This window comes from Nicotiana tabacum, chromosome 2, assembly GCF_000715075.1.
Source record: "Nicotiana tabacum cultivar K326 chromosome 2, ASM71507v2, whole genome shotgun sequence".
Classification (NCBI taxonomy): Eukaryota; Viridiplantae; Streptophyta; class Magnoliopsida; order Solanales; family Solanaceae; genus Nicotiana; species Nicotiana tabacum.
This window is the reverse complement of record NC_134081.1, coordinates 104,670,417-104,684,708: the sequence shown is the minus strand read 5'-3', so window position 1 is coordinate 104,684,708 and position 14,292 is coordinate 104,670,417. Positions and strand designations below refer to the sequence as shown.

Here is a 14,292-nt window from a genome sequence, read left to right as displayed (position 1 = left end):
ATGTTTACACGTCCTTCAGAGGAGTAAAATCATCATTGTCTTTTCAAGTATTCGCTTTTTGCCACAGTAAACTGAAGGTTTAAACTCTGACAACATCTGAAAGTAAATATCTGACATCATTACGTAAGCCAATAGAGGATTCTGATTAATGAATCTTGTAAAACGAACTTCAAACAATGAACTTATATAGAGCACGGGCAGAACTTCAAAAGTACTTCTTAACACAGACTAACAAGATTTCCTGCATGCTTGACATTACACATGAAAATTTTAGGACAACGAATATCAAAAGAACATGAAAAATGTAATTGTCAGAACTAAAATTTACACATGGTAACTAAATTGTCATGGATTCAGAATGCAATGTGTGAGAACAGTTCAATTTCCAGAAAGGTCTCACTGCTGAAAATGTCCGTAGAAAGAACAAGAAAAACAAAAAGCTACCCAGTCCTAGTCAATTTAGCGAGTTCTTTCGGTATGGTATTGTCTCAAAAAGCATAGAAACAAAAGGTCTTCTTTGTCTCTGTCTCTGATAATCATGAATAACATTTCACCAACACTACAAGACATAATTAACCCATCAAATGGTTGTACTAAAAAAAGAGATCTCTTTTGTTAAGAGATAAGCTGACTCCATCTCATCTCTCTACTATATATGTCAATATAATAGGTATGCGCACATCCACGCATAGCTTTTAAACATGCCTTGAACTTAATTAACTCAAATGTCACAAGTGAAAAACAAGACATACATAAAAGGTATATGAGATTTTTGATAAAATATAAAAAAGCGTATGAAAGAAAAAGGTACATAAGATAATAGAGGAAAAAAAGAACATTGACTAAACCTTTTAAAGGGAATCATAACATTTGTCTCTAAAATAAAATATAACAAGAAACATAACCTTGAGAACAATATGAGAAACATCCCTGCTGACTTTATAATAATACGAGGAATGGAAAATTGCAACATTAAGCTCACATAAGGTGACAAACACAACCAAGATACAATACTTTGAAGCAACTCAAGCAAGGATGTTGTAACTACTGTCTCTAACCTATAAATCTCTCTAAGATTATCAAGTACAGAGACTCTCACACTACAGCTGATTAGTTGTGGTTATTTTCAGCCAAATTCTCCTCCTTCTTTAATGTGGCTACCACCTTCTTCAATATGCTTTCTGTTGGTTCATGAGAGTTCTCTACGGCCTTGGCTGTAGCTTGCCATTTTTCCCCATGCTTCGGCTCTGCAGCAATGCACCTTTTCAATACATCATTCCTCTGCTCCTCTGTTCCATGCTGCTGTTCGAATTTCAAGTACAATGCCCAGAAATCACCAATATCTGGTGCAAGGGTCACTGCCCTGTTGAACCAATTTCTTGCTTTGTCTACTTTCCTCTCCTGCCAAAACAGCTTAGCCACAGCAACAATAACATGCGGATCATGATCACATTTCTTTAGAGCATCAGAGCTCTTAGTTTTTCTTTGAGGCCGAGGCGCCATCTCAATTGACGCAGCCCATAGAATGCCGCTGTTGGGGCACTCCTGCAATGCTTTAGCCATCAGCACATCAGCTTCCCTTTTGTATGCATGCCTAGCTTCAGCTCGCACAGCTGCAAGCCATAGCTCAGAGTTCTGAGGATTCTTCTTCCTGGCCATGGTCAGAACTGCTCGAGCTTTGCTCAGACCATTCATCTTCTCATCTAGAGACGCAAGGGACAGCCAAAGGGGTATACAATTGGGACAATTCTTAATGCCAGACTCATAGGCATCCTTTGCCTTGTCAGAATTACCAAGTCTCTCTTCCAACTGTCCCAACATCAACCAAAGTTTAAAAAATGAGGGGAAGCGCCTCAATGCGTCATCCAGCAATCTCCTCTCCTCGTCCACATTCCCGAGCTCTCTCTCCACAATGGCTGACTTCATCCAGACCCGTTCCAAGCCTCCCCTTTCACGTGCCTTAGCAAGAAGCTTCCTCGCCCTCTCTGTCTCACGGTTCTCAAACTCGAGCTTGAAAGCAGCAAGCCATATCTCCTCAGAATCAGGAATTGCAGCAAATGCTTCCTCCAGAATTGCTCGAGCTGCAGGAACATCACCAGCAAGCCACTTCTCCTTCGCACCCATCAACCATAGAACCTCAGCCTTTGGAATGTAAGTAACTGCTTTTCGAAGCAATGCATCAAGTGATTCCCTTGTGCCATGGCTTTTCTCGAGCTGTGCTGCTTTAAGCCAGATGCTTTTCTTAGTTCTAAATACAGTAAGAGCATGTGCATAAATGTATTTTGCCGTTTCGATGGAACCCCTTTTCTTGCACTCCTCAGCATCAGCAACCCAGGTCCTCTTCCTATCTTCTTCCTCGACACCAATCCCAACAGTGTTATTTATTATAGCCTGGCAAGTCCCAAGAGAACCGGCTCTTTCACATCCTTCGGCCTCCTTCATCCAAGCCTCCCTGTCAATCTCCAAACCTTCTCTCTGCAAAGCCCTGATTGCCCTTTCAATAATTTTCCCAACAGAAGCAGTATTCCCATTGGCTTCTTCCAGCCTAGCTGCAGTGATCCAGATGGCAGGCTCCTTAGGAAGCTTTTCTCTAGCCTTGTTAAGTACCTTCTTTGCGCTTTCATAAGTTTCCAACTTAGCAAGAGCAAGCCACAGTTCCACATGCAATGGACAGCATTCCACCGCCCTCTGAAGCAAAAGTCTAGCATCTTCCTCATTAGCCAACTCCACAACAGCTTTCCACAACCTCACCGAATCGGGGATATGCTCTAGACCTTTCCTCAACACACGGCTCTTATTCGCTGTATCTTCCTCCAACTTCGAGGCCTGCATCCACAATTTCACTGAATTAGGATTTGCTTTAACACCTTGAGCAATCACTGCCTTGGCCTCAAGAGGGCTTGCCAAACGACACGCCTCCAACCAAACATCCTCATTCTTAGGACACTCTTCACAACCTTTCATTATCAACTGCCTCGCTACCTGCATCTTTCCCGCAACCTCCTCCAGTCTAGCAGCTGCTATCCAACCAGGAGGATGCTTCGGATTTGTCTGAGTAACTGACTTAAGCAACAACCTAGCCTTCTTTATATCCGAAATCTCAGCATCGCTAGTAATCTTCATGCTCTTCAAATCAGTCAAGTATCCCTTAGGATCCACAACCGTTTGCCCAGTAACCGAATCCAAAATCCTATCCAACCTCACCGATAACACGGTTCCTCTCCCTTCACCCACGGCAGTCAAATCAGCAACGGGCGTCTGAGCGGAAGGCGTATCCATGCCACCAACTATCCTGCTCCTCGGATCCAATGCACTTACATGCTCTTTCTCCTGCCTAGCCTTCTCCAAAAGTGTATCAGGAACAGGCACAAAACTCTCAAACCTCTTTTTCTTGTTTCGTAACGAGTAATCCCCGATTTCAGGTATACTATCCCACTCATCACTCGACAATGTATACAGTTTCCTCTTCAAATCAGCAAATTGTTCAGTAATCTTCGGGTTAGACGCTCGATACTTTTCAATCTCTTCCTTTAACCTGGCTTCTCTTCTATCTTTCCTCCTCGAATCCATTCTCTGATCAATAGCTTCCCAAATAGCATCAGCTTCTTTATCATCTTCATCATACTCAGCAGAAGCAAATAGCCCTACATCATTACCTTCAAATTCGTCGAATTTCTGGTTCTCATCGTAACCTTTTTCCTCATTATCATCCTCCTCATCTTCCTCTCCGGCACCACCCTTGCCGCGGCCGCGGCCAACGCCGCCAGCTGCCGGTGCAGCGCCACCAACAGCAGCAGCTGAACGATCAGGGAGGTCAGGAGCAGCACGGGCAGGCCCAATATCAGAACGGGTGGTGAAACCCGTGGCACCACGGCCCAATCCAGCAACATAATTCGGAGGCGGCCTTGTGTTTAGGAAATCGAGTCGGGCTTTTGGTGCCCCGGGTGCTTGCATACCTCCGAGGAGAGGAACGTGTAGGGTTAGAGTCGAATTAGGGAAAATTCCTAGATCGGATAACCGTACGTCGGTGTTCAGTAACCGCCGGCAGGAAAGAAAAAGACGCTGTTGGGTGGTTGGGATGTGGAAATTTTCATTGATTTTTAGGGTTAGGGTTTGTAGAGAAGTTATACAAGGATTAATGTCTAGGAATAGGGTTTTGTTATCGGGAAGATTGATAAAAACCATGGCTGTTGATGCGCAAAAATGGTTACCCAGAAAACACAGTATTTAGAACAAAGATTTGTAGCTATATTCTGTTGAAAAGGGAAATTTGATTTGGATCGCAGGAAAGGGCAGTTTATTTATCAAATAGAAACAACGGAAAATCGATATGTTTCAATCGTTTAAAATTATGTTTGCATAAAAAAGAATTTAAAGGACAAATGGACAAAGTTAAAGGAATATTAGTGCATTTTATCATACTTTTAATACGAGTAGCATTTAACTTTTTATTGCGTAGAATTGAAAGAATGGTGTCAAAGACATTTGACCTTTAGTTATCCATGCTGTAAGTATTTTAACTTGTTTTTTATTTTATTAGTGTACTAAATTTGTTGTGAACAATTACATGTTCATCATTATAAATAATATTAAAAGTGAATATTCATATATTATAAAATATGTATTATACTCCATCCGTTTTAATTTATGTGAATTTGTTTGACTGGACACGTAGTTTAAGAAAAAATAAAGATTTTTATAATTTGTGGTCCTAAACAAGTTAAAAAGTGGTTCAGAGTATTTATGTGGTTATAAAAGCTTCTCATTAAGGCTAGAATTTAAAATTTAAGCTAAATTATTTCCAAATTTAGAAAATGGTCATTCTTTTTTAAACGGACAAAAAAAAAAGGTTCCTGGAACTGAGATAGTACTATATTTGGTGAGCAAGTTTTGGTTGAAGACCAATATAAATAGAAGACAATCTAATTAATAATTGACTAATTTAGTTAGGATCTAACTAGTTATTTGGTGACCGAGTATTTTCTTCCTATAAATAGGAAGATTCTCTTGCCATTTGCAAGATCATTAAGAAAAGATCTAGTATTAATTCTCTCTAAATTTTTCTTGTTTCACCTTTTTCTTATTATTCTATAAAAACATTATCAGCACAAAGTTTCTAACCACTTTCACTACCATTTTGATGTTTAGTTTCATTTTGTGTTTCAGGTATTATTTTATATACTTTGTGCTAATTCAATTTCTTATTGTCCTATGTTAAAAAGCATTTGGTTAATTAAGAATTAAAAAAAAAATTCTGTGATTTTAAATTTATGAATAATACTAAATAGTCCCCTTAACAATGGGTTGACTTTCACAATGATAAATAGCCAATTTCTTTTAAGTTAGTATTAAAAAACATAACATAAAAATGACTTGGTCTTCAAAGGATAGTTTCTGGAAAACTTTACTATTCTTAATCTTATTCTTAGTTTCTTTGTGGAAAAGATAAAAGTATTACCTATCTTTTGCTCAAGGACACGTTGAAAGAAACGACATATATTTTTGGTCATAACTGTTAGTCTAGACGGCTAGACCCTTAATTTCTATTAGTAACCTTGTTACAGTATTTGGTGTGACCTTATATAGTTTTATAATACTTTGTCCTGATTCTTTTTATAATATTTTATTATTTAATTTTTATTAATATAATTATTGTTATCTCTAACCATTGGGTCTTATTGATAGTTTCGCTCCGTCGAAATTATCAAACCTTTTAATTTATGACACTTAGACTCTAAAAAAAATTATTTATTATAGGTCTTTCATGCTAAAACTCACCTCCTACCTAAAGGCATTGGGAATACTATTATATAAGAAAATTAAGCATCAAACCAAGATAAAGCAAAGGGTATGACTTTCCTTCGTCATCATCTCGACGAAGACTTAAAGACAGAAATACTTGACCCTGAAAGATCTATTTAAATTATGAAGCAATATGAAGGAATAATGCAATTGTATTGTCAAGTGCTCGGTATGGTGGATTCACTTATGATTAAAAGATTTTAAAACCGTAAGTAAAAAAAATTTGATGTATTCAGGATAATTTCCTAACTTAAGCTATGTGAATGATAAGCACTTAATGGAAAAGACTCTTTTCACTTTTCATGCTACAAATATGGTATTGCAGTAACAATATCGTGAAAAGGGTTTAAAGAAAATATTCTAAATATATTGATCTCATGCCTCCTAGTGGTTGAGCAACATAATTACTAATTTAATAAAAAATTATGAAGCCCGTCCCACTCGAAATCTTTATTCAAATCAAATTCTATTCCCTTCGTGTTAATTTATGTGAACCTATTTCCTTTTAGTCTGTGCAAAAAAAAATGATCATTTCCACATTACTTTTATGTAATAATTTATAACCACACAAACATATGATATTGTCCAATCAAAAATCTTCTCATAAACAGGAATAATCTTCTCCTTATCCTTCCCAGGGTCCAAGCTCTTCCAACAATGAGATGGGGCGAATTAAGAATATGTTTAAACAAATGATGAAGAATAATACTGACTCTGATGCTCAACTAGCCTCTCACAATACTTCAATTCGCAAAAATCTTTATTTTTTTTTAAATTTTGTGTCTAGTTAAATAGATTCACGTAAGTAGAGAACAATTGATCTTAAGTTCTAGTAATTTCTACCAAGGTGTAAAATTTGCAAATACTTATATCGTTTCAAAATACTACTTACTAATAAAAAAAAGAAATTTTACCTAAACTACACGTAAGGCTTGACAAAATCTACGTGGACAGATGCTTCATTTTCAAGGAGCAGCAAAGGGGAGACCTTTTCCACAGTGCACCGCTCTCTGCGTTTCATTCCATCTCAACAAACAAACATGCATTTCCATTTCCATTTGCATATAGAATAGAAACACACATTTTCACAGGGGACCTTTTCAAACACTTTGCAACAATGGAGAATTTCGATGGTGAAGAGATCCCGTCGACCACAAGTCCCTTTGACGATCACAACTACGACGGCTACGACGTTCATTCCCAGCGTTACGAGTTCGACGTTCCCTCCGCCGATGATGGCGGTGTTCCTCCGCCGGTTCCGTCTGATATAGACGATTTCTCCGCCGGCGAACAGCAGCAACATTACTACCATCATGATAACATGCAGTCGCCGGAGAATAATGACGAGTATCATGGTTCACCTTTTGAAACATCGGAGGATCATCGTCAAGGATCCGATGTGCAATCCAAGCCCTATGATCTCGGAACTGATACAGATGGCATTTTCTCCTCCGGTACTGATGGACCGTTGCTTCCCGATCCTACTGAGATGCGTGAAGAAGGTGCTGCTTTTCGCGAATGGCGTCGGTCAGTTTTCAAAACTGTAACTTTTGATCTTCAGATGATACATATCATTTGCCCATTACAGTGTGTATGCGTCTTTTTTGGGTCTAAAATATGCTGAATTATGTTTGATGAGCTTTTCTCATTTTTGGTTTTCAAATTTTTTGGATTTGTGCTTGACTTAATTGCCTTAATACGCCTTTAGTTTTATGGAGTCCTTGTATGGCAAATATATAACCTTATCTCACAGTGGAATTAATAAATCAAGAGTCAAATGGACTCATTAAAGAGGTGGATCCAGCATATGAGCTGTCAAGGATTCGGAGTGTATGTATCTCGAGAAGAGTTTTTAAGTTCTTCACAATCATGGTGTAAAAGGTCACTTAAAATGTAATTGTAGGTAACTTTATTTAATAACTAACCTAGAAAAAATGTTAAATTATATTGATGGTGTAAAAAATTCATTACATTGTCCGTGTATATAACTTAAATCCTTTGAATAAATATATATAGAACAATTCCTCTGAATATTGGATCTGCCTCTGAGCCTGATTCTCCTAGAAGATGCTGTCAAGTTGTTAGAAACCCAACATTCTAGTGTCATATATATAGATATGCACACAGTAAAAGATCCATATACTAAAGAGTAAAGCCCCCTTTTCATTAGCTGCATTTACACTGGACATCCTCTCATGTAGAATATGGATAATGCAACGATATGCCAGTGTGCTCTAACTGCAATGTATATTTAGTCCTTTTCATCCTTCGTACTGGTACAATTTCTCAGTTGATAACTGCTGATGAATGGGGTTAAACTGCAAGGGCGCTTGCTGTTGATAAATGATATGCATCGGGATTACATAGCTCAAGTTTGCAGGTGCATTAGGAAATAAATAACGTGGTTGCACTTTGGTATTTTATTCTGATATGATATAGCTGAGCATCTATCATTCATTGAGGAGCTATATCATCGTTAAAGATGCATGACGGTGCAAATTTATTTGACTTTATGCGGTTAGAGGAACTAGACTAGGTAATTAATGCTGCTCGCAATGCAATATGTTTTACGTGAAGTTAAAAGTGTCTAGGTTCTTGAGGATTATCTGAGGAAAACATTTAAATAGGCCTTCTGAAGTGCATTTGCTGTTTGATGATGTTTCTTTGTCAGGAAATATTCCTCAACCATGCATTATATATTAAGAGATTCCAGTTACTTTTAGCTCAGTAAATCCAAAGGTTGCAATCAATGTATTAAGTTTGTTTTCCATCTTCGTGGATTTGAATTATTACATTGATATGAGACACATCAGTAGTAAATCAAGTGAAAGACAGTGACTAATGAATCTATGGATTTAAATTATTTCTTCTTTTTTCATTCTTGAGTCACATTCGTCCAAAATCTCAAAAATTAGAGCAATGGACTGCTGAGTTTACCAAAGATATCAACTTGAAATGGTGATTGTGTTTTTTTATTGGATATAAGAGAAAAATGCACTGGCAATTATTTGACTTTGTCATTTCGAAGTTTAGATTGTAAAATCTGCTGTTTTATGAGTAAACCTCAACCTAGTTATTACGAAGTGTTAAGAATAAGTAATGGTGTTCTAGAGATATATTAGAAAGGAAGCATCAGGAGCAATTTGATTTGTGCTAACTCCTTTCAGTCCAGATGTTAAAAACACAGAATCATTCTGAGACTTGCTGGATGGTATCTGCAGTGATTACCATAATTGATTTTCTTTACCGCTCGATATGAGAACAAAAGAAAGTAACGACAGCTTCAAAACTTGCAGTAAAAGATTTCCAAGTAGAGCCAATAGCTTACTAAACTAAACTAATGTCATATTAATAATTTGTACCTAGAGTTTTGCATGTCTCTGGGGCATCTTTGGATCAGTCATTGTATGCAAGAAGCCAGTCATCGCAATAAGACCTCTGTCAGTTCAGGAAAAGGAGGGTATGGTAGTGGTGTTGGTGTAGTACAGCAGAAGACTAACTTTATCGTATATGATCTTCAGAGAAATTTAAATATCTAGCTCCCTATGTTTTGCACTCAGCTCTGATTTTCTCGTTGTTCTCCTTTTTGGCGATTAAGCGTTGAACAACAGTCTGTTTTCTTGGTCAATGTTATTATCATCGTCAATGATTGTGATTTTTGTTTTTTTTTTTTGGGGGGGGGGGGGGTGGCAGATGACGACGGTCTGCTTTCTTGGTTAATGTTATTATTGTCATCATCAATGATTGTGATTGTGATTGTGATTGTGTTGTTCTGTCCTTTCTAGGATAAAATGTACACGTATTATGAATAGTTGCTTCCTCCCTCATTTCTCTCCTTTCCTCCCTCATTTCTCTCCTGTCACTAAGCTTTGTGTCCTCCTCTAATACACTGTTTCCACAATTAACTCAATAATTCAACTTTCAGCAGTTTTGAACACAATCAATAACAGTGTAGGAATCTTTTTCTTTTTTTTTTCATTCGGTGAGATTTTCAGCGGGCTATGAATGATAAGTATAATTTTTTACTGAGAACACTGATGTTTAACTTACTTCTATGGTTAGCACTTCACATGATGTTAATTGGTCAAAATTTCGTCAGTTGCTTATTCAGTTGTGGATATTTAGCGAGGAACTACATTTGGGACCTCAAGGAGATTCGGATCAAATTCGGTTTCTTACAATGTTTATGAACGTATTACGCTATTTTACTTGATATACACCATGAGATGCATACTGATGCCAATTGCTTTAACATGCATACAATGCTTGCCAAGATCAAGCATATTTGCTATCTGATAGTCTCTCCTGTCTCTTTTGTGCAGCCAAAATGCCATTTATCTTGAGGAGAAGGAGAAGAAGGAGAAGGAAATGAGGAATCAGATTATTGCTGAAGCTGAGGAGTATATACGAGCATTTTATGAGAAACGGAAGCTCAATTGTGAGTCCAGCAAAGCTAATAACCGAGAAAGGGAGAAAGTAACTGCTTGCACTCAAACTTCTTATATGAAAAAACAGTAACTGATAGGAAATGACCATGCATGTGCTTTTGTGCAGTTGTACCTGGCCAACCAAGAGAAATTTCACAAAGAAGCTCACAAACAATACTTTAAAGCAATTGCAGAGATTATACCGCATGAGGTCCCTAATATTGAGAAGAGGCGAGGCAAGAAGGAGGAAGAGAGGAAGCCTTCAGTTGCAGTTATCCAGGGCCCAAAGCCTGGGAAACCCACTGACCTGTCTAGAATGCGCCAGCTTTTTCTCAAACTGAAGCAGAACCCTCCACCACATATGCTACCTCCTCCTGAGAAAGACAAGGATGGTAAGGATGGAAAGGAAGCAAAGGATGCCAAGGATGCGAAGGAAGGAAAGGATGCCAAGGACACGAAGGAAGGAAAGGATGCCAAAAATGAAAAGATTTCCACACCAAAGGAGGCTAAGGATGGCAAAAATGAGAAAATCGCGACCCCAAAGGTGGCTAAGGATGCCAAAAATGAGAAAAGTCCCATAGGAAAGGAAACTAATGATGCCAAGAACGGAGAAAATGCCACACAACAGGGATCTCCAGCTGCTGCTATTGACAAGGTTGTTTCACCAGCCAAGGATGTTGCACAACAAGGATCTCCAGGTGCTGCTATTGATAAGCTTGTTTCACCAGCCAAGGATGCTGCACAACAGGGATCTCCCGCTGCTGCTAGTGTTGGTACTCCAAAAGGACCAAAGGCCGATACACCAGCTTCGGCTGAAGGCGGTCAAGCTGCAGAAAGTGATTCTGCCTCAACTGCATAAACTAGTTCCTAGTAATACCTCTTCACTTCTAGCGTAATTAATTCTTATTACACTGTTCTGGAGTTATTATCATTCATTCATTCTTTTTTCCTTGTTGCTTTATGTCTAGTTGCAAATAAGAGCGACTGGCCTTTGAGGACATATGTTCTGCAGCCAGGGGCTTTCTTCCTGATATGCTTCAGGCTTTTTTTTTTTTTTTCCTTGCTTAGACGCACGACCGGGATGAGTTTGTTGTTCCCTTTTCCTTATACAATTGGAAGCAGCTTTTGTAGCAGGAATTTCAGCTTGCTATTTGTGTGCTTTGAAGTTTTTCCTGGCTAGTTAATCTTTTAATTAAGGTTAAGAGACAGCAGACCTTAGGTTGAGCATTCTTCGGCGTTCTGTCGCATCCACACATGACACATTCTTTTCATTCGTCTAGTTTGTGAGTTTTTAAGTTGTTCTTTTTACGTTACTTGAACAGAAAGGGGGCATCTCGCAAGTTAGTCTCTTTATACCACAGCTATTTTAATTAGCCTTTTGTTTTAGAGAAAGCTTCTATGTTGTAATAATAATCAAAGAAAGCTATATGGTTTGATCTAGAACCCCTAAATCAGATTTTAATTAAACTATAATACCCTTTAAACCTGCTCATAGACAAGGAAAGAGAAGGTTAAAAAGGCCCAATGGTAATGAAATAAAGTCTTGTAAAATGAATTACTGACATTATTTTACTTTGATGGTCAAGCTTGTTGAGTCCCCCATCGGTGGGATGTGGATTTCCTCGGCTACTTATATGGTCTTGGACAATCCTCACTTCATTAGCTAGCTTTTGGAGTTGAGTTAGGTCTGAGTCTATTTATCAAGGTATCATAGTCAGACCCATCCCAATTTATTATTATCGAGGCTGGGCCCCCATTTATGTTGTTCATGCTCCAATTTGTAGGCCTGGGCGTGAGGGGGTGTTGAGTCTCACATCGGGGATGTGGATTTCCTGGACTCCTTATATGGTCTTGGGCAATCCTCACTTCACGAGCTAGCTTTTGGGGTTGAGTTTGGTCCGAGGTCCATTTATCAAAGCTTTTCAAAAATTTCTCAGTTTAATTGGTCTTTTGCAACTAAGAGTAGATCTAAATCATAGGTTTTGCGATGGTATTTCTATCTTAATTTTACATTTCTTGTAGTGTACCCTACTAAGTTTTTTCTATTTCCAAGTTCTAATTTAGGTCCAATATCGTTCCAGAAATTAGTTATTTTTTCATGAATAATCTGATATATTTGAGCATATCTTGTTCTTTGAGTTGTCGATTAACGCGAAAACGCAAAGTAGAACTCCACGTACTTGCATAGGACTGTAATTTTGTAGTTGGAACTGTGTTGGTGCAAAGTTCTTTCTCCATTGATAATTCTATTCTAACATAAGGTCAATGATACGATGGAATGATAAGCAGGTAGAGATACTAGTTGAGCCCAACACATCAGGTTAGTGTTATTTTCACTTTCCAGTATTTGAAGTTGGTCATATACTCTGTTCCCAGTTTCCATCTAATAATATACCTTGATCTACGTTTCTTCATTGAATGCACCCTTATGTTATTACTTTTAGCCCTTCCAATTCATACTCATATGTAGATGTACTGTTTGTGTGGAAGGTGATAGAGTTTAACTTCTATAAACTTATTTTGTAAAAGAACTTTTACACTATCAAATCATCTAAAATGATGATTATAGGTAATTGTCACAATAAGTGAGATAACAACCTGAAAAATAAGGTAGGTTATCTGCTTCAAAATTAAAATGCATTGATAGCATAATTTTTCTTTAGATAATGTATTGTATTCTTACCGACTTAAAGTCCACGTTAAGCCCTACTCCTAATAGTTTGATGTTGCAAGGACCAAAGAGTTGAATGTTTGTGCCCCTAGTTTGTCCATCTCTACATAAATGTTAAAGAGAAATCTTGAGAATCATAGCTAAGGGACCTCAGTGTGAATTCTCCTTTATCTTGGGAGGATTTGGGCACATGCCCATTCACATGTGTAGAACTGAGTGTCAGTTGAATCCAAATATGAAGTTAGAAGTAGTAACTGTTTTGTAATTGGGACCGCTTCCACGTGTGGACAAGATCATTCTTGTCAAGACTCCAAACTAAGTTCTTTACTCTTATTGCATGTGACAGAGGTGTGTTCGTTTCAGAACATATGTATGCTTTCATAACTACTGGCCACTCAATTGCTTTGCCCCAATCTTGAAGTCAAACCCCACCTCCCCCACCCACCCCACATCCCAACAACACAAGATCGGGAGAAATTTTACTCGAATCCGATGTTTACGTTAAGAAATTGAATGAAAGATATTTTTACTTACTATGGTTAACCAATATGAAGCATATTTATACTTTTACTTGTGATTCTTATAGTTGAATTGTTTGATTTGGTGTAACACTGGGTATGGTTAAGTACGTGTGCTCTCTGCAGTGTTAGATGTAGTAGGGTTTTGATAGTAGGTGAATGGGGGGATTTAGACCGTTTTTACGATATACGTGCCTTTATCCCCTTTTACCTTTCATGATAAATTGGCTAAACTCGTAAAAAACAAAAAATAAAACAGCATTGAAATCGATTTTTATTGACCAATCAGAATTGCCTTCAAGGATCTATAATTGCCTCAAAATGTCCAATATATATACATTGTTGGACCTTTTGAATAACAGCCAAGAAGATCTTATGAAAATTGAATATTTTCGTAGCGAAGATGTAAAACAGATATTGGGCATTTTAGAAAAATATTTCGTAATTGATTTAGCAAAAAATAAGTTTTAAATCTATTGGACTTACTTAGTGAAAATAGATTGAAAATCTTTGACGAACACCTTCGCTAATAAGACAAAGAAATGGAGAGTCTATGCCTTGAATGAATCAGTAACAACGGATTAGTGGAATGAGGGATCAAGAGACGGATAGGGAGGGAATGGCCTATCAATCATTGGTTGACCTTCCCTTGAACCAGTCACGGAGCTCTCAACTGAGTTGTTTAGGTTCTGGAATTCCATCTCTAGTTGGGGGTTTCGATTCGAAAAATGTGGTGCGGGTTCATCTAATATTATTTGTTGGCTCCCACGCTTTAAAAAGGTCGAATGATGCACCTGATTGAATGCTGAGTTATTTATCCAAAGGAACATAAATCAATTCTCACTTAGTACTTCTTTCGTTTTTCGGTGCATTC

The 14,292-nt window shown here is 37.8% G+C and overlaps 2 protein-coding genes across 2 annotated transcripts; one reads left to right on the top strand and one right to left on the bottom strand.

Moving 5' to 3' along the window:
* Positions 1 to 820: 820 nt before the first annotated feature.
* LOC107815942 (protein STABILIZED1) lies at positions 821 to 4,414 on the bottom strand. Its single transcript, XM_016641592.2, has one exon. It carries the CDS (start codon positions 4,183 to 4,185, stop codon positions 1,111 to 1,113), a length of 3,075 nt encoding a protein of 1,024 aa, XP_016497078.1. The 5' UTR covers positions 4,186 to 4,414; the 3' UTR covers positions 821 to 1,110.
* Positions 4,415 to 6,788: 2,374 nt separating this feature from the next.
* LOC107815940 (clathrin light chain 1-like) lies at positions 6,789 to 11,366 on the top strand. The gene is made up of 3 exons (XM_016641591.2): positions 6,789 to 7,329; positions 10,125 to 10,278; positions 10,357 to 11,366. The coding sequence occupies exons 1-3, from the start codon at positions 6,920 to 6,922 to the stop codon at positions 11,086 to 11,088; spliced, it is 1,296 nt and encodes a 431-aa protein (XP_016497077.2). The 5' UTR covers positions 6,789 to 6,919; the 3' UTR covers positions 11,089 to 11,366.
* Positions 11,367 to 14,292: the final 2,926 nt, after the last annotated feature.

Bases quoted from the DNA above. Each gene is read 5' to 3' on its own strand.
- LOC107815940 (XM_016641591.2), top strand. From the start codon at position 6,920: ATGGAGAATTTCGATGGTGAAGAGATCCCGTCGACCACAAGTCCCTTT. The intron at 7,330-10,124 runs GTCAGTTTTCAA...TCTTTTGTGCAG, and splicing joins GCTTTTCGCGAATGGCGTCG to CCAAAATGCCATTTATCTTG. The intron at 10,279-10,356 runs GTAACTGCTTGC...GCTTTTGTGCAG, and splicing joins ATAACCGAGAAAGGGAGAAA to TTGTACCTGGCCAACCAAGA.
- LOC107815942 (XM_016641592.2), bottom strand. From the start codon at position 4,185: ATGGTTTTTATCAATCTTCCCGATAACAAAACCCTATTCCTAGACATT.